The sequence below is a fragment of the Oncorhynchus clarkii genome, unplaced genomic scaffold, assembly GCF_045791955.1.
Source record: "Oncorhynchus clarkii lewisi isolate Uvic-CL-2024 unplaced genomic scaffold, UVic_Ocla_1.0 unplaced_contig_686_pilon_pilon, whole genome shotgun sequence".
NCBI lineage: Eukaryota > Metazoa > Chordata > Actinopteri > Salmoniformes > Salmonidae > Oncorhynchus > Oncorhynchus clarkii.
In genome coordinates, this window is record NW_027260849.1 from 195,258 (window position 1) to 223,094 (window position 27,837).

Genomic DNA, 27,837 nt, shown 5'->3' on the forward strand with positions numbered 1-27,837 from the left:
GCCCAGATAGAGCAATTAGTACGGAAGAAAAGACAAAAAACGTCTGCTGAAAGAAAGGCTGCATGTTGACCTCATTGTGACTCTATGTCCGTCTTTCCTATTCCTAAATCACAGAAATGGCACCCTATATATGCCCTATGGGCCCTGGTCGAACGTAGTACACTATATAGGGAATAGGGTGTCATTTTGAACGCAGACAGGAAGTCATTTTCAGAGCTGTGAATTCCACAGTGCCAGTCTGCCCTCTCCTTACATGGATTTACAATGGCTGTTTATGCTTAAAAACCTATCATTATTCTATATTTGCTCTGCAGATGCCAGTATCCATGGAGACCATTGTTTAAGCACCGTTTCAAACACGTCTTTTTCGACAGGCGTACGTTTGAGTCATGTATGTCACGTCAACTTTGACTTTGTTTTACTGTTAATTGGTCTCTGAGTGGACTATGCATGGAACTATTCTTCATAGAAAATGAATAGGGGAATGTTAATGACGTGTAACAAATAGGAAAGACAAGCTGAGAGATATGTGCCAAATGTTTGTTCATGATTCATTTTGACTGTTTCAAAACTATCTTTCGATGTTCTCCGCCTTCATCTCTCTCTTAAGGCGTCTGCATGCTTCCCAGCCAAAACAGTTCAGAAGAGTTTGTGCATATATATTATTTTTATTTATTTTATTAAAATGTTATTAACATTTTTACTTCAGTTTATTTTAGTAAATACTTTCACCTAGCTGACTTGGGCTAGCTGACTTGGGCTAGCTGATTTCAGCTATCTCACTTCACCTAGCTGACTTGGGTTAGCTGACTTCACCTATCTCACTTGGGCTAGCTGACTTCACCTATCTGACTTGGGCTAGCTGACTTCACCTAGCTGACTTGGGCTATCTGACTTCAACTAGCTGACTTGGGCTAGCTGACTTCACCTAGCTGACTTGGGCTAGCTGACTTCACCTAGCTGACTTCACCTAGCTGACTTGGGCTAGCTGACTTGGGCTAGCTGACTTGGGCTAGCTGACTTGAGCTAGCTGACTTCACCTAGCTGACTTGGGCTAGCTGACTTGGGCTAGCTGACTTCACCTAGCTGACTTGGGCTATCTGACTTCAACTAGCTAACTTGGGCTAGCTGACTTCACCTAGCTGACTTGGGCTAGCTGACTTCACCTAGCTGACTTGGGCTAGCTGACTTCAACTAGCTGAATTGGGCTAGCTGACTTGGGCTAGGTGACTTGGGCTAGCTGACTTCACCTAGCTGACTTGGGCTAGCTGACTTCACCTAGCTGACTTGGGCTAGCTGACTTCACCTAGCTGACTTGGGCTAGCTGACTTCACCTAGCTGACTTGGGCTAGCTGACTTCACCTAGCTGACTTCACCTAGCTGACTTGGGCTAGCTGACTTCACCTAGCTGACTTGGGCTATCTGACTTCAACTAGCTGAATTGGGCTAGCTGACTTGGGCTAGCTGACTTCACCTAGCTGACTTGGGCTAGCTGACTTCACCTAGCTGACTTGGGCTAGCTGACTTCACCTAGCTGACTTGGGCTAGCTGACTTCACCTAGCTGACTTGGGCTAGCTGACTTCACCTAGCTGACTTGGGCAAGTTGACTTCACCTAGCTGACTTCACCTAGCTGACTTGGGCTATCTGACTTCAACTAGCTGAATTGGGCTAGCTGACTTCACCTAGCTGACTTGGGTGTCTGTGTACATGTGGTTCCCAGACAGATGATCTCTCATCCAGTTGATTCAAACTGGAGATGCTGATATTGGTCAGGTTCAAAGGACCTGACACACACACACAAATGCATGTGCACACACACACATATACCTCAGTACAGGTGCATCAAAGCAGGGACCGAGAGACTGAAAAATAGTTTCTATCTCAAGGCCATCAGACTGTTAAACAGCCACCACTAACATTGAGTGGCTGCTGCCAACATACTGACTCAACTCTAGCCACTTTAATAATGGAAAAATGAATTTAAAAAATATATCACTAGCCACTTTAAACAATGCCTCTTAATATAATGTTTACATACCCTACATTACTCATCTCATATGTATACACTGTACTCTATACCATCTACTGCATCTTGCCATCTTTATGCAATACATGTATCACTAGCCACTTTAAACAATGCCACTTTTGTATGTTTACATACCCTACATTACTCATCTCATATGTATATACTGTACTTGATACCATCTACTGCATCTTGCCTATGCCGTTCTGTACCATCACTCATTCATATATCTTTATGTACATATTCTTATCCCTTTACACTTGTGTCCTACTAGGTTACATCAAACACTGTATCTACAACAGGTATGCTTGGGAAGGAGTTTGGGGCGGGGCCCTGCTTTTCAAGTCTTTGTTGTGAGACTTGTGTCAGTAGATATGAAAGGACTGCCGCACCACTTGTTCTTATGACAAGGAGTCTCAAGGTGCAGATAAAGTACAAGGGTTTGGATGGATGTCCCGAGGGCCTTTCTCATTCATAAGAGGAACGTTTCATCTATCATGAGGTTCAAAGGCGGAAAGGTTGTTATTCGTTTTTGTTCCTTTTCCTGAGTCAGCATGCACCATAAAAATACATCCCTTTTTCATTTTAAAAGTTGATACACTGTGTTAAATTGTGATGGTATTATTTTCTGTGGGCTGTAGATTGATTCAAATGTATGCTTGTTACACACCCAGGTCTGGAAGGATGAAGAGAGGTGTATAACAAGTACAGTAGAATAAAGAACCAGTAGTTGACAATAGCTTACACCATTGAATGCTGCTAAACGTCTCATGGGGCATGTTGTCCATTGCTGGAGAAGGGAAGGGTAGAGATTGTTGGGTGTGTCAGCAATCTTTGAAGGAGAGGGGAAACCGTGCATGGGAGATCACCAGAGCTGACTTGAGCGCACAGCAAGGCAGTGGGATCATTACTCATGAAAATTGAAGTATTGAGCCATGCAGAATGACAAATGCTTGTTTAAAAAGGTTAAAGACCCGTGTTCTGTCTTGTGTAATGATGCGTGACAACGGTATGAGGATAACCTTGATAAGTTCGACGACAATGCTCCAATTTTGGGGTGTTATGATTATGAAACTGCTACAGTTTTCAGCATTCAGGAAATAGGTTTATAGAGAACAGTTAGGCTACTCAACGTAAGGAAAAGTAGTATGCTGACAACATTTTGCTCCTTGCTCACCGAACAGGACAGCGACTCATGGGATGTAGTGTGGGCTGTAGAACAAGGCTCAACTTTGGAAAGGCGCTGTCCAAAGTATCCGTGTGTTTTACCATGGTCGTGATTTTCACCTATTTCTTCTACTGTTTTACCGGATTATGTGACTCCGCGCCGAGACAGATGTTCGACCATCACACTGTAAACAGAGACTATGATATATCGGACCGTACGTACGATAACCTGCGACCGTCAGCTCGACTCTATCCTCACCAGCCGGGCGCACCGACTCCTTGGAACAGGACAGACACTTCAACGGGCGCCGCACTCCACCGTGCAGACGAACAGGTCGCCAAGCTACAGTGGGTTGAAGGCGGACTGCTCCCACAAGAGATACCGGAGAGCACCAAGGAAAATCTAGCTGCTAACGGCATCCCGGTGTCCAACACATTTGAGAGTAAGAAGTTCCCACAAGCCATCATAATCGGTGTGAAGAAAGGCGGAACGCGCGCTCTGCTGGAGTTCCTACGGATTCATCCGGACGTGAGAGCTGTCGGGGCAGAACCTCACTTTTTCGACAGGTTCTACGAGAAAGGACTTGAGTGGTACAGGTAAGGCACATATTCTGCTACTTTACAATGTCCATGGAGTGTTTATCAGCGCCAGTAAAAACCATTCTAGCCTACTCTGATATTGCGATATCTTGAATCGAATCTGTGAATTGGGGGCCGGGGCTGCTTTTCATACATATCAAATCTGTTGCAATACAAACATCTAACATATCATTTAGTAGCATTTGTACTGTTCACAACAGTTTCAGTTGAAGCTGCATGTTGAGCCTTGGAGAAAGATGACACCTCAGCCCCTTTAGGATGATGAATGGAGATAGGATGACAGGTAGATAAGGAGCAGTGTTCTCCCCTGGGGAAGCTATTCACCTGTGAAGAACTCTGCTGAAGGTCTTGTCAATAACATACATAGATATTTGCACATTGACAGTCAGATATCAAGTACTGTGTGTGTGTGTGTCTGTGTGTGAGCGTGTGTATGTGTCAATACAACCCTGCCTGACTTGATGTAGATGAAGAGGTTATAAGTCCCTGGGGTGTTGTTAATCATCATGACAGTGTTTTAAACACAATTTCTTCAGTTCAACATGACATCCCATATTAACATACAATCCATGTCTATTCTATTGGAATGGAATGGTGCACTCCCATTAAAAGCCCATGTCCTCTTGAATGATCATAGGCTTTCACCTGACTTTTTCCTCCTTACTTGCTCTGACCTTGCTGATTTATTGAGGAATAATGTACTTACTATGACTGAGGTTGTCCCACCTAGCTACGGTATTGTACGTTTAACTGTAAGTCGCTATGGATAAGAGCATCTGCTAAATGACTCAAATGTTAAATGTTAACTTAAATGTTACAGTCTCATCTTTGTAGGTAAAGAGGGTGGAATCAATAAGCAGGCCTACCTCATCGTCTATACTTCATATACAGCAGGAATTGGTCTCAATGGAAGATATACATTTCTTTGCAGTAGTTTGATTTTGTATTTGGCCAAGAGTGAATACAGCCACAGTGTGATACAGGCTGAAACATATAACGTTTTGACATATATAGTCAAATCTCCACCCAGGCACTGTAGCTACTTTGGAGGTGATAGGATCTGCTGGTAATAGATGGCGCAGCTGACCATAGCTGTAATTGGGGTGTAATTATGGCCCTAGCAACCCTATTGCAGGGATATGGATGTTGATGGCCCTTTACCTGCCTTACTGCAGGCCTATGGAGCTAGAGAAGGCTGGAGGTTCTGATTACCTTCAGATGTCTGGACTGGAGGATCCTGCTGGAGAATGTCATAGCTGAGGAGAGAGACTGTTTGACAGCGCCTAGAAGCGCTGATCTAGGACCAGGTTCCCTCTGTCCATGTAATGTTATTCATTATGATCTAAAAGCTAAACTGATCATAGATCAGCACTCCTACTCTGAGACATTTTATGAATAGGGTTTTGATGTTTTCATCCTCCCCAGTGTCAGGAGTTTGTCCAGAAGTTTTCTTTTAAAAACCATATGACCTGATTAGAAAAATGATCTGGTCCCATCATAACCCATATAAATATTTTGTTTACAGCTGATTTATTACTACAACTAGGGCCTGAAGTTTGCTCAGGAAAAACTCTGGGCCCCAGGAAAACTATTTCAGGCTGTTACGGCAATTTCAGGTAAAAACTCAATAAAACAAGTTTCAAATATTAGGAAAATGTCTACACATTTCAGCTGTTTCAAAAACATTGCTCTGCTATTACCATTTAAATCAAATTCATTTTTATCTGTCACATGCGTGGAATCCAACAGTGAAATGCTTACTGTAAGAATTATACTGTAGGAGTGTTGGCTCAACAAGACAATTCTGTTCACACTGCCCTGCTTCAAGGGGGACAACTGTTGGGAGCGTGTCATGTGCTCGAAATATAGCAAGTACGCAGTGTTGTAAAAGTACTTCAGTAAAAATGCTTTAAAGTACTACGACTACGTTTTTTTTTTATATATCTGTTACTTTACTATTTATATTGTTGACAACTTTTACTTTTACTTCACTACATTCCTAAAGAAAATATGTACTTTTGCTTCACTACATTCCTAAAGAAAATATGTACTTTTACTTCACTACATTCCTAAAGAATATATGTACTTTTACTTCACTACATTCCTAAAGAAAATATGTACTTTTACTTCACTACATTCCTAAAGAAAATATGTACTTTTACTTCACTACATTCCTAAAGAATATATGTACTTTTGCTTCACTACATTCCTAAAGAAAATATGTACTTTTACTTCACTACATTCCTAAAGAATATATGTACTTTTACTTCACTACATTCCTAAAGAAAATATGTACTTTTACTTCACTACATTCCTAAAGAATATATGTACTTTTACTTCACTACATTCCTAAAGAATATATGTACTTTTACTTCACTACATTCCTAAAGAAAATATGTACTTTTTACTTCATATTTCATATTTCCCCTGACATCCAAATATACTCATTACATTTTGAATGCTTAGCAGGACAAAAAAATGGTTAAATTCACACACTTATCAAGAGAACATCCCTGGTCATCCCTACTGCCTCCGATCTGGCAGATTCACTAAATACACATGCTTCATTAGTAAATTATGTCTGAGTGTTGGAGTTTGCCCCTGACTGAAAAACAAGACAATTGTAACATTTGATAACAGATCGTTTGAGTTTGAAAAAGAAAGTGAGAGACAGCAGAGAGAGTGAGCGTGAAATTCTCATCTGTACTTTAATATTTTAATTATTTTTTCTTCATCTTTTTAGCAGCATTTAAACTTAAAACATACGAACACATGGAAACACTTCTGCCACTGATCATTTTAGCATGCTGCTGGTACCCCCCCCCCCCTCTCTCTCTCTCACTCAGGCACACACTCTCTCTCTCCCTCCCTCCCTCCCTGCATTCCTCCCTCCCTCCATCCCTCCTGCCCTCTCTCTCTCTCTGTTCATTAAGAGTGGCAGATGAAGGAGATGAAGTGTTTATGTATAATATCTGTGACATCACTGGTTTCCAGGAGGCAGGGCAGGGTAGTGTGGTACTATGTGTGTTTTAATTGCCGGGGCTGTAGCAGGCACAACACCATCAAAATCACATGCAGATGTGGCCACGGAAACTAGAAACAGTATTCAGTCACATAAGTGATGTCATGAGCAACACATTGTTTGAACAGACAGTTGATGAAATTATACAAACGCTACAGTACGTTACCAGAACCATTCTGTAGTGCTCAGCTACGGTACGTATGTTACCAGAACCATTCTGTGATGCTCAGCTACAGTACGTATGTTACCAGAACCATTCTGTAGTGCTCAGCTACGGTACGTATGTTACCAGAACCATTCTGTAGTGCTCAGCTACGGTACGTATGTTACCTGAACCATTCTGTAGTGCTCAGCTACAGTACGTATGTTACCAGAACCATTCTGTAGTGCTCAGCTACTGTACGTATGTTACCAGAACCATTCTGTAATGCTCAGCTACAGTACGTATGTTACCAGAACCATTCTGTAGTGCTCAGCTGCGGTACGTATGTTACCAGAACCATTCTGTAGTGCTCAGCTACGGTACGTATGTTACCAGAACCATTCTGTAGTGCTCAGCTACAGTACGTATGTTACCAGAACCATTCTGTAGTGCTCAGCTACGGTACGTATGTTACCAGAACCATTCTGTAGTGCTCAGCTACAGTATGTATGTTACCAGAACCATTCTGTAATGCTCAGCTACGGTACATATGTTACCAGAACCATTCTGTAGTGCTCAGCTACGGTACGTATGTTACCAGAACCATTCTGTAGTGCTCAGCTACGGTACGTATGTTACCAGAACCATTCTGTAGTGCTCAGCTACAGTACGTATGTTACCAGAACCATTCTGTAATGCTCAGCTACGGTATGTATGTTACCAGAACCATTCTGTAATGCTCAGCTACGGTACGTATGTTACCAGAACCATTCTGTAGTGCTCAGCTACGGTACATATGTTACCAGAACCATTCTGTAATGCTCAGCTACGGTACGTATGTTACCAGAACCATTCTGTAATGCTCAGCTACGGTATGTATGTTACCAGAACCATTCTGTAATGCTCTGCTACAGTACGTATGTTACCAGAACCATTCTGTAATGCTCAGCTACATCAGTTATGTGGGATGTAATAAGATCATAATCATTGCTTGCTATTCAGTGTTTTGTCAGAAGATGCTGCTGAATAGACTAACGGGGCAACACCTCGGGGCTGGTGAAAGTAAAATGGAAGGTGAAAACAAGGTGATAGGACAAGCAGGGAAGGAACATAAGAATGGATTAAACAGGAGTTATTCCTTTCTTCTTCACGGTGCATTGTTTTCCTATTGCGGAACAGTTATTGTTATCATATACAGTACAACGGCAGATATAGAGAAACAAAAAGCCTGGACCCAGATCTGTCTGTGCTGTCCTGCCAACTCCCAGCGACCATAGGAGTTGGCAAGACAGTACAAACAGATCTGCGACCAGGCTATGAAATTATTGTCACTGAATCTTGAAGAGTGTGAAAGACAGTGAATCTGTTTGCATTCACATTAGATCACAGAGAGAGGACAGTGACAGTTTGGTGGTGGGAACCAATCCATTTGGAACAATTGTAACCCTCTCACCTGGGTGTCACTGACTGGGGGTCCCCGTGAGGGTAACACACCTGACCCCTCTGTGTCCGCCGTGCTCAGTTAGCAGAAACTCAACACACTGTCACGTCTGGGTGCACACACACACACACACTCACCACACGCACGCGCACACGCACGCGCACGCGCACGCACACACACACACACACACACACGCACACGCACACACACACACACACACACACACACACACACACACACACACACACACTGTGACAGCCTCCTCTTGAGCCCTTTGCCTTGCCATGTCAGTGTGTGTGAACTTCTGTCTTCCTCTCAGAGTGTGTGTGAACTTCTGTCTTCCTCTCAGAATACATGAGAGCTGCATACCGTCAACAGAGCTTTAGCTACCCGCCAAATGGCCTGTGAATCTCGCTTATTGTATTGGAATATAATAAACTAAAAGTATAGCTTTGAAATGCTTTAAAACGAGAACAATATTACAGTTTTTTACAATCACTTTGGCACTAATTTCGGAACCTTGATGTCATTTTTCAAAACTCTAGACACAAAACTCACAACCAATGATCAAAATGCACATTTTTCAAAGCTCTAACACTTTTTCCAATTGCTTGGATACAATACACATAAAGCTAAGATCATTTGTTCATTGAACTAAAATCACCTGCCTGTTCAAAATGACACAACTTAGCATCAAAGTATTACCATTTCAAAATGCAATTCACACATCTGAAATGACTGTCTCTTCATTTCATTACAATTATCTAACTATCAATTGATAGAACTGCTCAAAATGATAAGTAACTGTTGCATTACTCTTAATGCATAGTTTTATGGAAACTGACAAACAATATTCCATGTTTAGATCATGAATGTTTCAGGATAACGAGATCCATTGACACCAATTACCGTGGAACATGAACCAATTGGACTACATTATCTATCAATGTAATATTTCATCATCATTCTTTATCAGACACTGTTTCTATGGTCTCATGTACCACTTTTCCAGACCATGTTTTCAGATTTGACATCACTGTTCATTCACTGGCCACTTTATTATGTACACATATCTAGTAGTGGGTAGGACTCCCTTTTGCCTCCACAACAACCTGAATTATTTTTGCTTTGATTCAAAGAAACCTGAGTGATGTTATTGTATTTCATCAATAAATTTCAGATTTTGTTCAATGATTCCACTGTGTCTGTAGTATTCTCTCTAATAGTCCTTTTACAGTGATGTATTTACGTGTAGTAGCATAACGAAACATGTATCACATATTTTGTACTACAATATTTAATGATTGTACGAACAACTACACAGTGAAACTATCGGTATCTTGTGTGAGGGTGATCTAAATGAATGTTCCTATGGTATTTCATGATAAATGAGTTATTTGAAACAATGATTCTGAAAGTGCAAGGTTTCTTTAAAGATATGAATGCACAATGTTCTGAACATTGGACAGCCTGTGTTACAAGTGATGACCGTTTTGAGTTTTGTGTCTAGAGCTTTGAAAAATGACCACACGGTTCTGAAATTAGTGCCAAAGGGATTGTAAAAGACTGTATAAATGTTTTATCTACAACTGTAACTGATCTACATTGTGTGACCCTTTGCCTCATGCAGATTTGGGACCAAGTGCGTTGTCATTGACAGAGAGACACATGATTATGGACAGAGAGACAGTTGGGGGAGCTGACAACAGTGCAGTGTGATGATATGTCTGGAGCCATGTGTCCTGGACAGTGAAATATGATGACTGCATCTGATTCTAATAGAGTGGGAGAGGGACTGCTCGTGCACTGTCATAAAAAAGCTTATCATTTATGACTGTCAACCACAGTGACATACAGGGGCAATATGCATACTGGAGAGACTTAATATACACACACACACAATCCCATCCCACGCATTGTCTTCCAAAAATCATTGTCTGCTATAAGACAAAACGTCTCAGACCTCTTTTAAGTGTTTTCCACTGACTTCTCTCTGTGACTCTTGCCAGCTATTTTCCTCAGCTTTCCGGAGCTTTTGTGTGTGAGTGTGTGTGTGTGTGTGTGTGTGTGTGTGTGTGTGTGTGTGTGTGTGTGTGTGTGTGTGTGTGTGTGTGTGTGTGTGTGTGTGTGTGTGTGTGTGTGTGTGTGTGTGTGTGTGTGTGTGTGTGTGCGTGCGTGCGTGCGTGCGTGCGAACGGTACATCCATGCGTGCTTCTATGCTTGTGAGTGTGTGATTGCTTGTGTGTCTGTGTAGTTTGCATGTGTGCCTACAGACATTACTGAACTAGAAAAAGCCACAGAATGGTCCCATCAGAATCAAAAGGGGGATGTAATGACTTTCTGTGTTGTTTCATGGGTTTAAATAGACTTAGGTCCAATGTTTTTCATATGGGCCCTGTGAGAGCCACACCAGACACAGTTGAAACAGGAAAACCGGCAAACCTCAACTTTCCGTGGCACAATGGCATGGATTGTTATGCTTATGTCACCGCGACATGGGCACAATCAAGTACATGAGTTGTCACTGTTTTTATAGATCGGCCTCCTGTTGTTGAAGACTTTATAATGAACTAATTTGTTTTTCTGCTTTCTTATGAATGTTTTGGATCTTTATTGTATATAAATGACAAAATGCCTCGTTGGCTCATTCTGGAGGGAAAACATTTGTCATTTAGATGGCATGTAAACACCTCTACGGGAAAAGCAGGGAGGGACTGGGAGAAAACAGACTTCTTGGAAAGGCTGATGGTAGAAAATACTCCTATTCACTTTTCAATTTGATTAATGGATTGATGACTAACAAATATTACAAACCACTAAATCATTGTGTATACCAGTGTGACACCGCCTTAAAGACTTGATTTAAGACAGATGGATCAAGAGAGATCATGGAATTCTATCCTATTGAGTTATACTGTATCAATAAACCAAATTGTATGAAACATGCTTTTCTACTTTTGTGCTTTCTCCTGCTACCCCTCCCCTCCCCTCCCCTCCCCTCCCCTCCCCTCCCCTCCCCTCCCCTCCCCTCCCCTCCCTTCCCCAACACATACACACACACACACCTCCTAACTTCTCAAATCCCAGCAAGAATGTCACACATATTCCTCCAAAAGAGGACCCTCTTGTGAATAGGACCACTGAATATGAAGTGAAATTTCATACAGTGTAAATTAGTGCCATGTTTCAAAGCCTGCAAGCTGGCCTCAAGATGTGTGACGTCGTTGACAAAGTCCATCCGTAAGTCAGTGCCTTCTGACATGTTTCACCCAGACAGTAGATTATATGAGAGTAGCTTCTTCATGTATGCCTCTGAGGCAGAGAGGAGATTTATTTGGGTTGGGATCAAACCCAGTCAGACATCACATCAGAAGAGCTACAGTCCAGTCGGACATCTGGACCATAAAAGTGTCAAAAGACCAATAATTGGACAAAAGATCAGAATTGGGCTGCCTGTGTATTTTAATAACTTCTTATGGCTGGGGGCAGTATTGAGTAGCTTGGATTAATAAGGTGCCCAGAGTAAACTGCCTGCTACTCAGTCCCAGAAGCTAAGATATGCATATTATTTGGATAGAAAACACTCTGAAGTTTCTAAAACTGTTTGAATGATGTCTGTGAGTATAACAGAACTCAAATGGCAGGCAAAAACCTGAGAATAAATCCAACCAGGAAGTGGTAAATCTGAGGTTTGTAGGTTTTCAACTCATTGCCTATTGAAGATACAGTGGGATATTGGTCAAATTGCACTTCCTAAGGCTTCCACTAGATGTCAACAGTCTTTAGAACCTTGTTTGATGCTTCTACTGTGAAGTGGGGGCGAATGAGAGGGGAATGAGTCAGAGGTCTGCCAAAGAGCCAAGAGCTGGCCAAGCTCGTTCACGTGAGAGTGAGCTCTGTTCCATTGAATTTCTGAAGACAAAGGAATTCTCCAATTGGAACATTATTGAAGATTTATGTTAAAAACATCCTAAAGATTGATTCTATGCATCGTTTGATATACTTCTACAGACTGTAATGGAACTTTTTGACTTTTCGTCTGCTCCTAGTGATCGCACGTCATGAATTTGGATTTGTGAACTGAACGCGCTAACAAAAGGAGGTATTTGGACATAAATTATGGACAATATCGAACAAACAAACATTTATTGTGGAACTGGGATTCCTGGGAGTGCATTCTGATGAAGATCATCAAAGGTAAGTGAATATTTATAATGCTATTTCTGATTTCTGTTGACTCCAACATGGCGGATATCTGTTTGGGTTGTTTTGGTCTCGTACTCAGATTATAGAATGGTGTGCTTTTTCCGTAAAGTTTTTTTGAAATCTGACACAGTGTTTGCATTAAGGAGAAGTGTATCTATAATTCCGTGCATAATAGTTGTATCTTTTATCAATGTTTATTATGAGTATTTCTGTGAATTGATGTGGCTCTCTGCAAAATCACCGGATGTTTTGGAACTACTGAACGTAACGCGCCAATGGAAACTGAGATTTTTTTATATAAATATGAACTTTATCAAACAAAACATACATGTATTGTGTAACATGAAGTCCTATGAGTGTCATCTGATGAAGATCCTCAAAGGTTAGTGATTAATTTATCTCTATTTCTGCTTTTTGTGACTAATGTCTTTGGCTTGAAAAATGGCTGTGTTTTTCTGTGACTTGGCTCTGACCTAACACAATCGTTTGGTTTGCTTTCACTGTAAAGCCTTTTTGAAATTGGACACTGTGGTGAGATTAACAAGAAGTGTATCTTTAAAATGGTGTACAATACTTGTATGTTTGAGGAATTTTAATTATGGGATTTCTGTTGTTTTGAATTTTGGCGTCCTGCACTTTCACTGGCTGTTGTCATATCGATCCCGTTAGTGGGATCTCAGCCCAAAGAGGTTTTAACTAGACAAAATGGATCTCCACTTATTTTTCATATTGCTTTCATACAGAAAGATATTCTAAAAACATACAGTAGGCAAGTTGTTGAATGTGCATGTCCTCTTATCATGATTTGTACTGTGTATGAATACAATCAAGCATACAGTACTCATCCAGTCAGTGAATGTGCGCAATGATGATACTGCGTGATTCATGAAAAGATCATTACTGCATTTCAATTTCAGGAAAACTCCAATACGCAAGTGATGTCATCAATATTTGGACAGCTTGTCAATTGGCTGACCTTTACCCCTGACACCGAAGGCCTCAGCCAATCGGATTGCAATTAAATTATAGTATAAATCCTTTCAGGGCAATGGCATAAGCGCACGGGGAAACGTCAATACTACTGGAAATCCCATAGGCTCACAAAGTGCCATCAATTAAGTAATGTAGTAATCAAATCAAATCAAATTGTATTGGTCACATACACATATGTAGCAGATGTTATTGCGGATGTAGCGAAATGCTTGTGTTCCTAGCTCCAACAGTGAAGTAGTATCTAACAATTCACAACAATATGGACGTGATGATTACAACAGGTGGGTTTTCACTGTCCTTGTTGGTTATTGTTGTTATCAGTGATATGCTCATTGGTGTTATCAACCACATGTTAAAATATCTATTGCAATGACCATTATGGAAGCCAAACACAGTTTAAATGGGCTGTTTAGCACACTGCTACACCATCTCTACACATGAAAAAGGTACTGTAGGCCACTCACTGCATCAATCCATGAGGCTTGATCATAGCATTAGTACCGAATAAGAAATTCTGTGTGTAAAACTAATAATGACTCAGTAATCTATGTTTTCTGGGAATGCTATAAAATCCGGAAGTTGGGAGCAGAGGTAAAAAGTTGTCTGTTATAAGTATTACAATGTAAACTTACTTTTAACCCGTCTGTCTGCATATCTCAAGACATATGGCATATGGGCTAAAAACTTGGGAATCAATCAATCCGCCATCATTAACACAATGTAAAAATGTAATGATTTATTATTTAAATATTGAAAGTGCGTGGGCTCCGGAGAGAAACAAATGGTGCAGTTTGAGGCCATTTGGCGGAAAGTGATGCGGGTGCTGGAGATGGGGGTGTGTGCTAGTGGGTCTGGGCAGATGTCATATAGTTGATGTTTGTATTATGTTGTCGATTGTATGTGTATGTTTTGTATTGTTTATAAAATATGAAAACATTTTAATTAAATACAAATTCCAAATCAATTAAGGGTTTTTTCTTCTTTAAATCTTACACAACAATGATTTAACTCTGCTAAACTTATAAAAACATACTATTACTGTATTTTAAGGTAGAACACAAAATCTCACAGCATCACTCTCAGTCCAGACAATGTATAAAACGGACTATAAAAGTAACTCATTATTACAGTACAGTACGCAAGCCTGATTTTCCATTAGAGTAAAGGGGATTTTCCCCACACCTCATTCCCTCACTGTCCTGCCCTTGGGCCATTAATGATAAGTAGAGGTTGAATGCCGTGTTGAGTTGTCTAACAGACCAGGAGTGGCTGTGGCGTTCAGTTGCAAACAGAACAGGAAGTGGCTGTAGCGTTCAGTCGCATAGTGTTTTAATAGTGTTGGGCCTGGGTGGGTTGGAGGTAAGGTGGAGGTGGGGGTGGGGTGGCACCATTGGGATATGGTAGGCTACTAGGCCCTATACTCACACCCCATATGGTGGGAATTATAATCATTTGAGATGCATTGTGGTCCATTTTAAGCGATCCCAGAAAGTACTGAGGAGACATCAGAACGCTTTGCCGTTTTAGCTGCACTCCCAGCAGTAAAAATAAGTCAGTCAGTCAGTCAGGAGTAGGAAGGAGAAGCGTGTTTGTGAGGAGAAATAATAGCTCACTTCGACAGGCCAAAATGAAATGTTTCAGATGCCTTGGGTTGTCATGCATGGCTTCTCTGCCATCCCCACAAAGAATAATGTTAGGTTAAAAACGCTGAAAAACGTTTAATGGAAATAAGCTGAAATTACCCTGAGGGCTCACGGGCCAATGGCTTTGTCACACGTAATCAAACTGTTTCAAGTTCTCAATCATACGAGAGGTGGATGCAGGAACGTACAAATCTTGTAAGTGTATGTTTGTAAAGATAACTTTCATATGTATGTACAGTTGAATATAGAATGGCAGCAGCATGTCATGGACTTGACCGTTGGCGTCCTACAAAAACAGAGGCCAAACCTGGGTGCAAATGCTATTCAAAATCATTTGAAATACTTTATTTGTGTCTCATTAACCTTGCCTGTTGCAAATGAACCAATAGAAAGGTCCCAAAAGTCCAAGCCCCGCCCGCCTGGCAATCGTGGGCAGTCTAAAACAAACGCTTAAAGTATTTGAAAGATTTCAAATAGTATTTGAGCCCAGGTCTGACAGCGGCTACATGGTTTTTGACTGCTTGGCCTATGTACTTTAATGTGTGTAAATGTTGAAGCCATTAGCCCTTCCCCAGAAAACTCTCTGGCGACGCATCGTTGACCTCAGACCCTGTGATGATACTTCATTATGATTGGGCTCTTCTATTCTAGTCACTAATTAGTAATGGGCTCCACTGCACTTCATCTGTAAAAGAGAAGCCTACGCATGTGCACGACACACACGCACACATTTCTTTTTTTTTACAGATTCGGCAAGTCCATCTCCTCTCCATCACACCTATGATAATGGTATCCTACTCTTGGTTAAGGAGGCTGTTCCAAGAGCTTGGGACTATACGGTTCAATTTGCATTTTTGTCAAAATGTAGTTATTGACATAGCCTTGTTCTGTTCAATGTTCTCTACCTATATAATGCTCTAAATACCCCCAATTAATGTTGTAATTACCTCAGAATCATATTTTTTAAAATAGAACCTTTTAGTCCCAAGCTCTGGTGTAGATACTTCCCCCTACTCTACTATATATTATGTATAACCATTATTTTCCTCTTCCTGTCTGAGTATGAATGGGTGGATGTGGGCAGTGGAGCCTGATGGGAGGCACACTGTGAATCCACAGGCATCCATCTCCAGTGTGACACTAACTACGTCTCTGAGACACACCAGATCCTGGTGTCCTGGCCTTTCTGGTGCTTCATAGCATAGTGTGTGTGTGTGTGTGTGTGTGTGTGTGTGTGTGTGTGTGTGTGTGTGTGTGTGTGTGTGTGTGTGTGTGTGTGTGTGTGTGTGTGTGTGTGGAGGGAGGGAGGGAGGGAGGGGGTGGAGAAGTGGTGTGGATGTGAGGCTGTGTCTGGGGTGTGTGGGTAGTGTTACTGTATCTTTGAGACTGTCTCTGACTCCATAGTGTTTGATAGAGTGTCATGGGGGGCGAGGGGGCAGGGGGAGTCAAGGCACCAGTGGTGAGGATGTGTGTGTGCATGTGTGCATGTTGCTGTGATTCAGATTACTCAGACATTGCACCCCCAGCATCATATAATGTAATGGGGGAGGGGGAAAGGGGGGGGGGGGGGGGGTGCAGTGATGTGGATGTGTGTGTGGTATGGGGATATCAAACATTGGCACCCCTGGTCTCTGGCTCCATAGCATTTGATAGAGTCATTTGATAGAGTGGTTGGAGGGAGAGGGACAGAGAGGGTAGAGTGATATGGTACGGATGTGTGGGTGGGTTCATGGTTAATTCTCAGTCGTGCAATCATGGGGGCACCCCCAACTCTGGCTCCATCGCTACAGCTCTGTGGGTTCTGGTCTTTACTGAGACTGGTCCAGAATGTTGTTTATTGCTTGGCTAGTGATGGGGTTCAATCTCAGCAGCCCTGCCAATCCTTAGGCCATGGTGTGTTGCACCATGTGTTGCCCCAACACTGTAGGCGTCTGGTGGCCATGACTAGCGCTGTCACGGTGACCATATTACCGCCACACCGGCAGTCATGAGTCATGACAAATTTCACACACATATTATTTGGTATATGACAAAATTCAATCAAGAATAGTGTGATGGGTGACAATATTAGCCTATCACTTGATATATTGAATGATATATTATCACCAGCTTAAAGCAAACAGCGAATGCTTTTTTGTGTGACTTTTTCAAATCATAGTCGCACACCTCATGTAGCCCAGCCCATAGGCCTATATGTTTTAATAAGGTCAGTATCACACCTCATGTAGCCCAGCCCATAGGTCTATATGTTTTAATAAGGTCAGTATCACACCTCATGTAGCCTAGCCCATAGGTCTATATGTTTTAATAAGGTCAGTATCACACCTCATGTAGCCCAGCCCATAGGCCTATATGTTTTAATAAGGTCAGTATCACACCTCATGTAGCCCAGCCCATAGGTCTATATGTTTTAATAAGGTCAGTATCACACCTCATGTAGCCCAGCCCATAGGTCTATATGTTTTAATAAGGTCAATATCACACCTCATGTAGCCCAGCCCATAGGTCTATATGTTTTAATAAGGTCAGTATCATACCTCATGTAGCCCAGCCCATAGGCCTATATGTTTTAATAAGGTCAGTATCACACCTCATGTAGCCCAGCCCATAGGCCTATATGTTTTAATAAGGTCAGTATCACGCCTCATGTAGCCCAGCCCATAGGTCTATATGTTTTAATAAGGTTAGTATCACACCTCATGTAGCCCAGCCCATAGGCCTATATGTTTTAATAAGGTCAGTATCACACCTCATGTAGCCCAGCCCATAGGCCTATATGTTTTAATAAGGTCAGTATCACACCTCATGTAGCCCAGCCCATAGGCCTATATGTTTTAATAAGGTCAGTATCATACCTCATGTAGCCCAGCCCATAGGTCTATATGTTTTAATAAGGTCAGTATCATACCTCATGTAGCCTAGCCCATAGGTCTATAAGTTTTAATAAGGTCAGTATCACACCTCATGTAGCCCAGCCCATAGGCCTATAAGTTTTAATAAGGTTAGTATCACACCTCATGTAGCCCAGCCCATAGGCCTATATGTTTTAATAAGGTCAGTATCATACCTCATGTAGCCCAGCCCATAGGTCTATATGTTTTAATAAGGTCAGTATCATACCTCATGTAGCCTAGCCCATAGGTCTATAAGTTTTAATAAGGTCAGTATCACACCTCATGTAGCCCAGCCCATAGGCCTATAAGTTTTAATAAGGTTAGTATCACACCTCATGTAGCCCAGCCCATAGGCCTATATGTTTTAATAAGGTCAGTATCACACCTCATGTAGCCTAGCCCATAGGTCTATATGTTTTAATAAGGTCAGTATCACACCTCATGTAGCCTAGCCCATAGGCCTATATGTTTTAATAAGGTCAATATCACACCTCATGTAGCCTAGCCCATAGGTCTATATGTTTTAATAAGGTCAATATCACACCTCATGTAGCCCAGCCCATAGGTCTATATGTTTTAATAAGGTCAGTATCACACCTCATGTAGCCTAGCCCATAGGCCTATATGTTTTAATAAGGTCAATATCACACCTCATGTAGCCCAGCCCATAGGTCTATATGTTTTAATAAGGTCAGTATCACACCTCATGTAGCCTAGCCCATAGGCCTATATGTTTTAATAAGGTCAATATCACACCTCATGTAGCCCAGCCCATAGGTCTATATGTTTTAATAAGGTCAGTATCACACCTCATGTAGCCTAGCCCATAGGCCTATATGTTTTAATAAGGTCAGTATCACACCTCATGTAGCCTAGCCCATAGGCCTATATGTTTTAATAAGGTCAGTATCACACCTCATGTAGCCCAGCCCATAGGTCTATATGTTTTAATAAGGTCAGTATCACACCTCATGTAGCCTAGCCCATAGGCCTATATGTTTTAATAAGGTCAGTATCACGCCTCATGTAGCCCAGCCCATAGGTCTATATGTTTTAATAAGGTCAGTATCATACCTCATGTAGCCTAGCCCATAGGTCTATAAGTTTTAATAAGGTCAGTATCACACCTCATGTAGCCCAGCCCATAGGCCTATAAGTTTTAATAAGGTTAGTATCACACCTCATGTAGCCCAGCCCATAGGCCTATATGTTTTAATAAGGTCAGTATCATACCTCATGTAGCCCAGCCCATAGGTCTATATGTTTTAATAAGGTCAGTATCATACCTCATGTAGCCTAGCCCATAGGTCTATAAGTTTTAATAAGGTCAGTATCACACCTCATGTAGCCCAGCCCATAGGTCTATATGTTTTAATAAGGTCAGTATCACACCTCATGTAGCCTAGCCCATAGGCCTATATGTTTTAATAAGGTCAATATCACACCTCATGTAGCCCAGCCCATAGGTCTGTCTATATGTTTTAATAAGGTCAGTATCACACCTCATGTAGCCTAGCCCATAGGCCTATATGTTTTAATAAGGTCAATATCACACCTCATGTAGCCCAGCCCATAGGTCTATATGTTTTAATAAGGTCAGTATCACACCTCATGTAGCCTAGCCCATAGGCCTATATGTTTTAATAAGGTCAGTATCACACCTCATGTAGCCTAGCCCATAGGCCTATATGTTTTAATAAGGTCAGTATCACACCTCATGTAGCCCAGCCCATAGGTCTATATGTTTTAATAAGGTCAGTATCACACCTCATGTAGCCTAGCCCATAGGCCTATATGTTTTAATAAGGTCAGTATCACGCCTCATGTAGCCCAGCCCATAGGTCTATATGTTTTAATAAGGTCAGTATCATACCTCATGTAGCCTAGCCCATAGGTCTATATGTTTTAATAAGGTTAGTATCACACCTCATGTAGCCCAGCCCATAGGCCTATATGTCTTAATAAGGTCAGTATCACACCTCATGTAGCCCAGCCCATAGGCCTATATGTTTTGTTAAGGTCAGTATCACACCTCATGTAGCCCAGCCCATAGGCCTATATGTTTTAATAAGGTCAGTATCACACCTCATGTAGCCTAGCCCATAGGTCTATAATTTTTAATAAGGTCAGTATCACACCTCATGTAGCCCAGCCCATAGGCCTATATGTTTTGTTAAGGTTTTTATCACAGCTAAAGTGGCCAAATGACGTCTTAAAATTATGCACATTCATCCACTTCACAACGGGTGTAGAGCTTGAACTGAGTTGCAAGTTTGGGGAAGATCATTTTCACCATAAAAACACACCTTTATAATAAAAGCATTACATGCATTATCTCATTTGTGGTTTTCCTGCGAACTGAACATGCGCTTTTCCCCTACTGCCTTGTGCACATTGCTGCTCTTATAATGTGAGGAAATAGCCTAATAGTTTATCAACATTTTAAGCTAAACGTTTTTTTTTTTATGGTAGTGGTTCTATGAATTTGTTATCAATCGCATCTGACAACTGTCCCAGACTATGTTTGGAATATTTATTTCTGGCACAGAATAGAATATGTTAACTTTTGTACTATGGGGGATAGTAGATTGACATAAGCTAGTGCTTTTGCTGTTCGTTAGGTCGACTCATATTGTTGGCTGATGAAAAGTAAATGTGGACAGTTCTTCCAATATCTTCAATATGCACCTCAGAATTGAATAAGGACCCATGCAGTTCCGTCCCCGATGTGTCGGTCTTGACTTGTAGCCTGTGAGAAAGACCCAACCACCTTACTTACTGTGAGAGGTGCTTCTGCACGCAGCAGGGAGAAGGGAATTATAATGATTATATTCAGCACAACGGCCACTGGCCACAAAAGGCATGTATTTTTTAGGGGGCATTACGGCCACACAAAGTGGATGCAGACGGGAAATTCGAGGCATTATCAAGTGCTTGTCAAATTGTGAATGAGAGACTGATGAAGTGTTTACAGCCTTGATGAAGTGTGTACAGCAGAGCTCATGCCTTTCATGCAACATTAGAGTCTTGTCTGCTAAATGAACTAGTGTAGCCCAGAGCCATATGGCATAACTAGATCAGGGCCTAACATAAAGACAACTTAGAGTATGCCATTCTGTTCTTCTGAACTAGACTACATTTTCTTCACATCATGTTTCTTTAGACCTGTCTAAAATATTGAATGGATTTATTGTGATGGTGTAGGCTATATTACATGAATTTATTAGACTTTTTAAAATGTAGATCTTCCAAAGGTCTGCATCAGGCTATGTGTTGAAGCCAGAAAATGCTAAAAGTGTTTATGTTAATGAATGGTAATTTACCGTGAGACCAGCAGTCATTTGCATGACAATCACCAGCTGACAAAATGTTATGACCGCCACAGCCCGAGCCATGACACCCTACTGGCACCACAGCCAGGCCAACACTATGACTGGTCAGCTCAGCTGTCCCTTAAGAAGCTGTCACAAAGACCTGACATCAGAGACAGTTCGCCAGCATGTGGGCCTGCCATGATCCTTGATAGTGTCATAGTGTTGGCCCGGCCATGGCGCCAGTAGGGTGTCATGGCTAGGCCTAGTTAAATAAAGGTTAAATATATATATATATTTTTAATTCATTGTCACACGTACACACGTCAAAGGCTCGGTGGCTCTCTTCTTGTACAGTGTGTCTCGTTTCCTGTTGTAGTGTTTCATCTGTACATCCAATCACATCATCAGAGACCAGTTAGTGTTTTCTCTTTGGGGAAATGGAAGCCTACAAATGCTCTTTTGACATGTTTACATTCTGTAGGTGAAATGCAGTTAAACTGGAAGAACGTTTGGATAGTATCTATACAGAGTAGAGTCAAAACATCCACTGTGCATTTAGAATGTCAATGCCATTTACATAACATCACATAACAGTCATTAAACCTAAAATGTTCCAGGTTTAAGCCTGATATTGTGCCATGTCATTCAAGGATAATACAGTACACAACATGCTATCAAGCTATCCAGAGAGGCAGGAAGCACTGCATGGTGGGAAAGGTTTCCACAGTCAGCCAGACAGCCCTGCCCTGCCTGTCCCCTAGGCCGTCTGTCTGTCTCTGTCCGACACCCTCTGTGCACAGCAGGGCTGCTGGGAGTTGTTGTTTTCTTCAGCTTGCTGTTTGCTCTCCTTCCTCTTTTATGGGGCTGATTTTCAGTCTAATTGGATCTCACAGGCAGAGTTCTGAGTCCGTATTCAAAAAGCGTCTCAGAGAAGGAATGCTGATCGAGGATAAGTTTTGGCTTTCAGATCTTAATGAATAAGATTTTATGGGCAGGGGGGATCTGATCCTAGATCAGCACTCTTACTCTGAGATTCTGTGAATATGGGCCCTGAATACTTAGAGACTACTTCCAACAAGCTCTGTGCTCAATATGCCCAGTGAGCAGATCCTCCAACGTCCATTTCAATCAGCTTCTCTTCTGCCTCTGAGTAAAGTGGAGGCATTATGATTACTTTACACTTCTAAAGCAGAATGGTGTGAGGTTTATACAAATAAAGAGTGTTTCCTGACTATTGATATTATAAACATTTTGGTACAGTCATGATTCTTAATTCAGTGAAGTCTTAGCAATTCACGTTTCCATAGACAGAAAACTTCCCATGTTTGTCTACCAGGAAGACACAGTATGTTGTGTAGTAGTAGTAGTACCAGTACTTTACAGGGTTATGATCGTGAAGGCAGGAAATGTGTCAGCCACATCCTAGCCGCGGGGGGTTTTACGCTCCGCTCCGGATTGGTTGCTACATATCAGTCGTATAATCAGAAGCATATCACTTCAGGGTAAAATACCCACATCCTTCAACAGCGGGGACCCACTAGCTAATGTGGCTAGCTCAGCAAAGCTCTCCAAGAAAGCCCCAAATAGAGAACTCTACCTCGTCCTGTTGCTCCCTTTCCAAGTGCTGTAACAGTCAGACATGGATGTTTTAGCTAGCTCTTGGGGTACAGTTTCAGTTAGCTCCTGGGCTACACTTTTAACTAGCTCTCGGGCTACGCTATGTTTTAGCTAGCTCTTGGGGTACAGTTTTAGTTAGCTCCTGGGCTACACTTTTAACTAGCTCTCGGGCTACTCTATGATTTAGCTAGCTCTTAAACTAAACTATGTTATAGTTAGCTGGACGATTGCTGTTCCTTGTTTTTAATTTAGAAGAATGTCCTTTGAAGCACATGTCCCAATATTCTACAGATTCATATTGATTGTGCTTGACACTTAAGGCACACAAAGACATTGATAATAGGGAGAGAGTGGCTCTTATTGATTGTGTAATGATGAGGCAGATTGTGAGGGGGGATAGATAGGGACCTGGGGAAGGTGGCGAGAAGGGGCATCACATTAACTATTTATAACTATGGAAGGAGATGTCCTTATGGCCAATTACAGCAATGACAAACATCACTTACGAGGGGAGACACCCAAGGCCAGACAGGAGACAGACAGAAGAGCCACCCAACCAACATCATCACCTCCATATCTGTTGTCACTGTCCTGCCGTATCTGTTGTCATCACAGATATACAGAGACAGACACATCGATCTGGCAGAGCAGGACTGGGGACAGACAGACAGGACAGGTGATGAACATTTTGGGATGTTAATCATAAATGGGACGTGTTTATTTGCTACATGTAAACAGAAAAGACATTAGCTGAGTATAATGCTGCAGTGTTTGCTCCGTTCCAGACATTATTATGAGCCATCCTCCCCTCAGCAGCCTCCACTGGTGTTACAGTACCACTGCTCTAGTCTGTCCACCTGCAACTACAGGAGACCTAGTCTACAATACCCCTGTACTTTGACTACAGATGACTCTTTGAACTATTGTAAACCAGTGCTTAGCTCAGGGCTAATAGGGGGTCATGTTGTTGCTCCACTCTGTTGTCTGTATGATTTGAGCCTTTAGAGATTGTTGAAGCTCTCTAAAATGTCAACAGGGCTGAAGGTATTGATCCACCTAGTAAATCAACTACGTTAAAGTCAAAATATGTTATAGAGAGAATATTGAGTTAAATCACTGTTAGTCCTCAAAAACCAACCAAGATGATGCCCATGCTATCAATTACTTAAATATAATAGCATTTTGAAAAGTATTTTAAATAAAATATTAAATGTACAGAGGTGTACATCTGTGTTTATCATGACTATAATCTGTTTGAGATTACTTATTAGTTTGATTCGCTTCCCTCCTTTCTTGGTTTGGTTTTCAATCCAACTATAGTTAAGCTAAACCATTCTGTTTTGGTGCCATGTCATGTCTGGCAGCAGACACAAGGCCTAATGAACAGTTTGATTTACCCAGAAACATCTCTGAACTGTCGTCAAAGTCTCTGAACCATCGTCAAAGTCAGTCAGCAACCACTGCCAGAGTCCTGCTGGGGAATAACTGGCAAAATTAAACTAGGATCCCACATTGTTTGGACGAACTCTTTGAACTTCATTTGATGGGCGCTTCATCTGTTGTCAATCATAGAAGCAATTGAAAGGACTCCTGTCATTCTCCATTATTGTTTTGGCGAATCTTCAAGACTTTTCATAAAAAACAAACTGACTTTTTCAAGTGCTGGCTGTCCATAGAGTATGTGTTGAAGTTGTTTATTTTCAGTAAAGCCACAATATGGTCTCCGTAAGAATAACAGACTATTCAGAAGTAGGATCTTAATTTGGTCACCTTGTTGCAGGATAACTTTGTGTATTTAAGGTTTAAAAAGGCTTCTGAAGCTTCTGATAAACTCAGACTTGATTTTCCCTTACAAAAAATGGATGAATCCAAGCAAAAATGTCCATTAGTTATATTCCACGTAATAATTCACATACTGTTGCTGCAGGATTATATTCCTGCTGTAGCAAACTGACTCAAATTAAGATCCTACATCTGTAGGCTTATGATGTGGATGGATGGATGGAAAAGTATTTGCTATAAACTAACATTTCTTCTCATCCTTTGTTAAGTAAAACAATTTGTTCCCTGAATTCATTCTCACCACAAAACAGCGGCCTCAGACGTCAGTAGAGGATTGGACCGTCTCCATACATTACCCACAAATCCCCGAGACCAGACACACAAGGCATTTAACAGAATTTATTCATCTGAATTTAGATGAAGCAGAATTATAGACAATAGAGCTAGGAGTTTTCCCTGGTCAGTACAGTACAGTATATAAGATAATTAATAATTAGGTGGGTGCTTACATTTGTAGTATACAAGTTTGTTTTTTGCATATCCCACCCCCGAGACACCCTCAGAGAGTGGAGTCAGAGCCAGAGATCAGCCATTATCAACAGCAACCCTGGAGCAATTAGGGTTAAGTGCCTTGCTCAAGGGAATATCGACAGATTTATACTTTAGCTTGATAGTAAACTTCACTGAACTTGATTTTGGTGTTGTTGTTGAGGCAAACAGCCATGTCAGAACATTCACAGAACAGATAGGAGAACAGATGCTGAGAGAGGTGACAGAGGCTTATTCTTCTGACTTAACTCAATCTAGACTGTTTCTTATGGAACAGTTTCTTATGACACCTCAGTTACATCTTTGCCTACAGGACAGCATTGGGACTCTATGTGTTGTATCTCTTTCCAGTATTCAGTATCTCTCACCAGAGGTTGTCTATGATCTAAGACTAAAAGTAGCTGTGAGAAAGGCGGTGAAACTGAGCTAAGCAGCTTAGCTAGCCTTGTGTTTCATAGTCGTCCTGAATTTGTTTCGTCTGGTATTGCTAGATTCTTCACAGAGCCTGCCTGCGGGGGGAACACATCACTCTGTGGTGCAGGAAAGGGGGAGGACAGGGGACTGGAGAAGGAAGTCTTAAGGAAATTGCTGTTAAGTGGTTCTTGTGGCTTTGGCTCATCAGATCCATATTGGCTCTGCGGCCTCCCAGTTTCCCATGGCTCCTATACCAGGACTGGGATGGGCTGGGGACTGGTTCATAAACATAGACTGCACTCTTTTAATCATTACTGTTTTGGAGAAGGTTTCATTTAGGTATACAGTGCTGGATTTGTGGCAGTTAAGAATGCAATTTTTCATACCTGAGCTTGTAGAGGAAAATTGTATTTTTGGAAATGAAATAGTTCCCCTAAAAAAAAATGGACAAAGTTTTGAACTTGAAGGATGTATATCTGGCTCAGACAAAGATGTGTATCTAAAATGGTATATCTGTAATGTCTTCTCGATTTCTGTAAAAACACACAGATGTAAGAATCATATCCAATGTACAGTATATTATGAATCAATGTTCCAGCTCTTTATGACACTGCATAGTGTCATGTTGTTGAGTGAAGGACAGTAACTGATTATTCTCCATGTCTGTTGTCAGGAACCTGATGCCTCGGACCCTGGAAGGTCAGATCACCATGGAGAAGACGCCCAGCTACTTTGTGACCAAGGAGGCTCCTCGTCGCCTCTGCACCATGAACTGCCACACCAAGCTCATTGTAGTCGTCCGCGACCCCGTGACCCGGGCAATCTCCGACTATACCCAGACGCTGTCCAAACAACCCGGCCTCCCCTCTTTCCAGAGTCTGGCCCTCAAGAATACTTCTACGGGATTGGTCGACACCTCGTGGAGCGCCGTGCGCATCGGCCTGTACGCCAAGCACCTGGAGAACTGGCTCCAACACTTCCCCTTATCTCACTTCCTGTTCGTCAGCGGCGAGCGGCTGGTGTCCGACCCGGCGGGGGAGATGGGCCGGGTGCAGGACTTCCTGGGTCTGAAGAGGGTGGTGAGCGACAAGCACTTTTACTTCAACCAGACTAAGGGATTCCCCTGTCTGAAGAAGCCAGAGGGAAGCAGCAGGCCCCGGTGTCTGGGGAAGTCCAAAGGAAGGCCTCATCCACAGATCTCACCAGAGGTACTGCAGAGGCTCAGGGACTTCTACAGGCCATTCAACCTCAGGTTCTACCGGATGACTGGACGAGACTTTGGATGGGACTGAGCCGTCCACCAATGTTACATGGAAATCAAGCCAAAGGGTGAAAATGATTACTTTAAAACATGTGGAGAGGACACTGCTTTCATCAAGACAGGAAACACAAGACTGACATTACATTTGTCAATGAGGGAACAGGGGTTCTAGGTTACCACTTTGACTTGTGACATGGTATGCATTATACAAAATGTTGGCATTTTTTGGTATTTTATGGAACAATGATATAAAGCTGTCGTTTATAGTTTCAGTTACAGTATGTGTATGTTGCTACATGTAAGAATAATGTAAGAACTCATTGTTTTGCCAGTGTAAAGTACATGAACCAGGAGATCATGATACATGTCACACAGTAAGTAGACCAAAGGATGTTGATGACTTGATACCTCTGTGTGAGGAGACTCATGTTACAATGGATTATACAAAGGATTAAACCCAACCTGTTTCTGACCAGCGTGTGTGTGTGTGTGTGTGTGTGTGTGCGTGCGTGCGTGCGTGCGTGTGTGCATGTTTAAGATACCGTAAGAAAAGTGTATTTATTGCAATAAGTGTATGTAGCTTTAATTATTCTTGTGACCACCCAACTAAGCAACAAAACATTTCTTTATCAGGGTTGACAATCCTTTTCTTTTGACTTTTGACTTGTGTTTTCAATGGTACTGTAGATCTAAAAACCAAATGTGTAACTATCTATCATTATCTGTCAAGTCAATCTAATACCAGACCCTGTTTACAGCATTTCCAT

General features: G+C 41.8%; 1 protein-coding gene across 1 annotated transcript; it reads left to right on the top strand.

The window, feature by feature from the left end:
- The first annotated feature begins 3,220 nt into the window (after positions 1–3,220).
- Positions 3,221–27,483, top strand: LOC139401909 (heparan sulfate glucosamine 3-O-sulfotransferase 6-like). Its single transcript, XM_071145917.1, has 2 exons — positions 3,221–3,789; positions 26,483–27,483. The coding sequence occupies exons 1-2, from the start codon at positions 3,221–3,223 to the stop codon at positions 27,099–27,101; spliced, it is 1,188 nt and encodes a 395-aa protein (XP_071002018.1). The 3' UTR covers positions 27,102–27,483.
- The last annotated feature ends 354 nt before the right edge of the window (positions 27,484–27,837 follow it).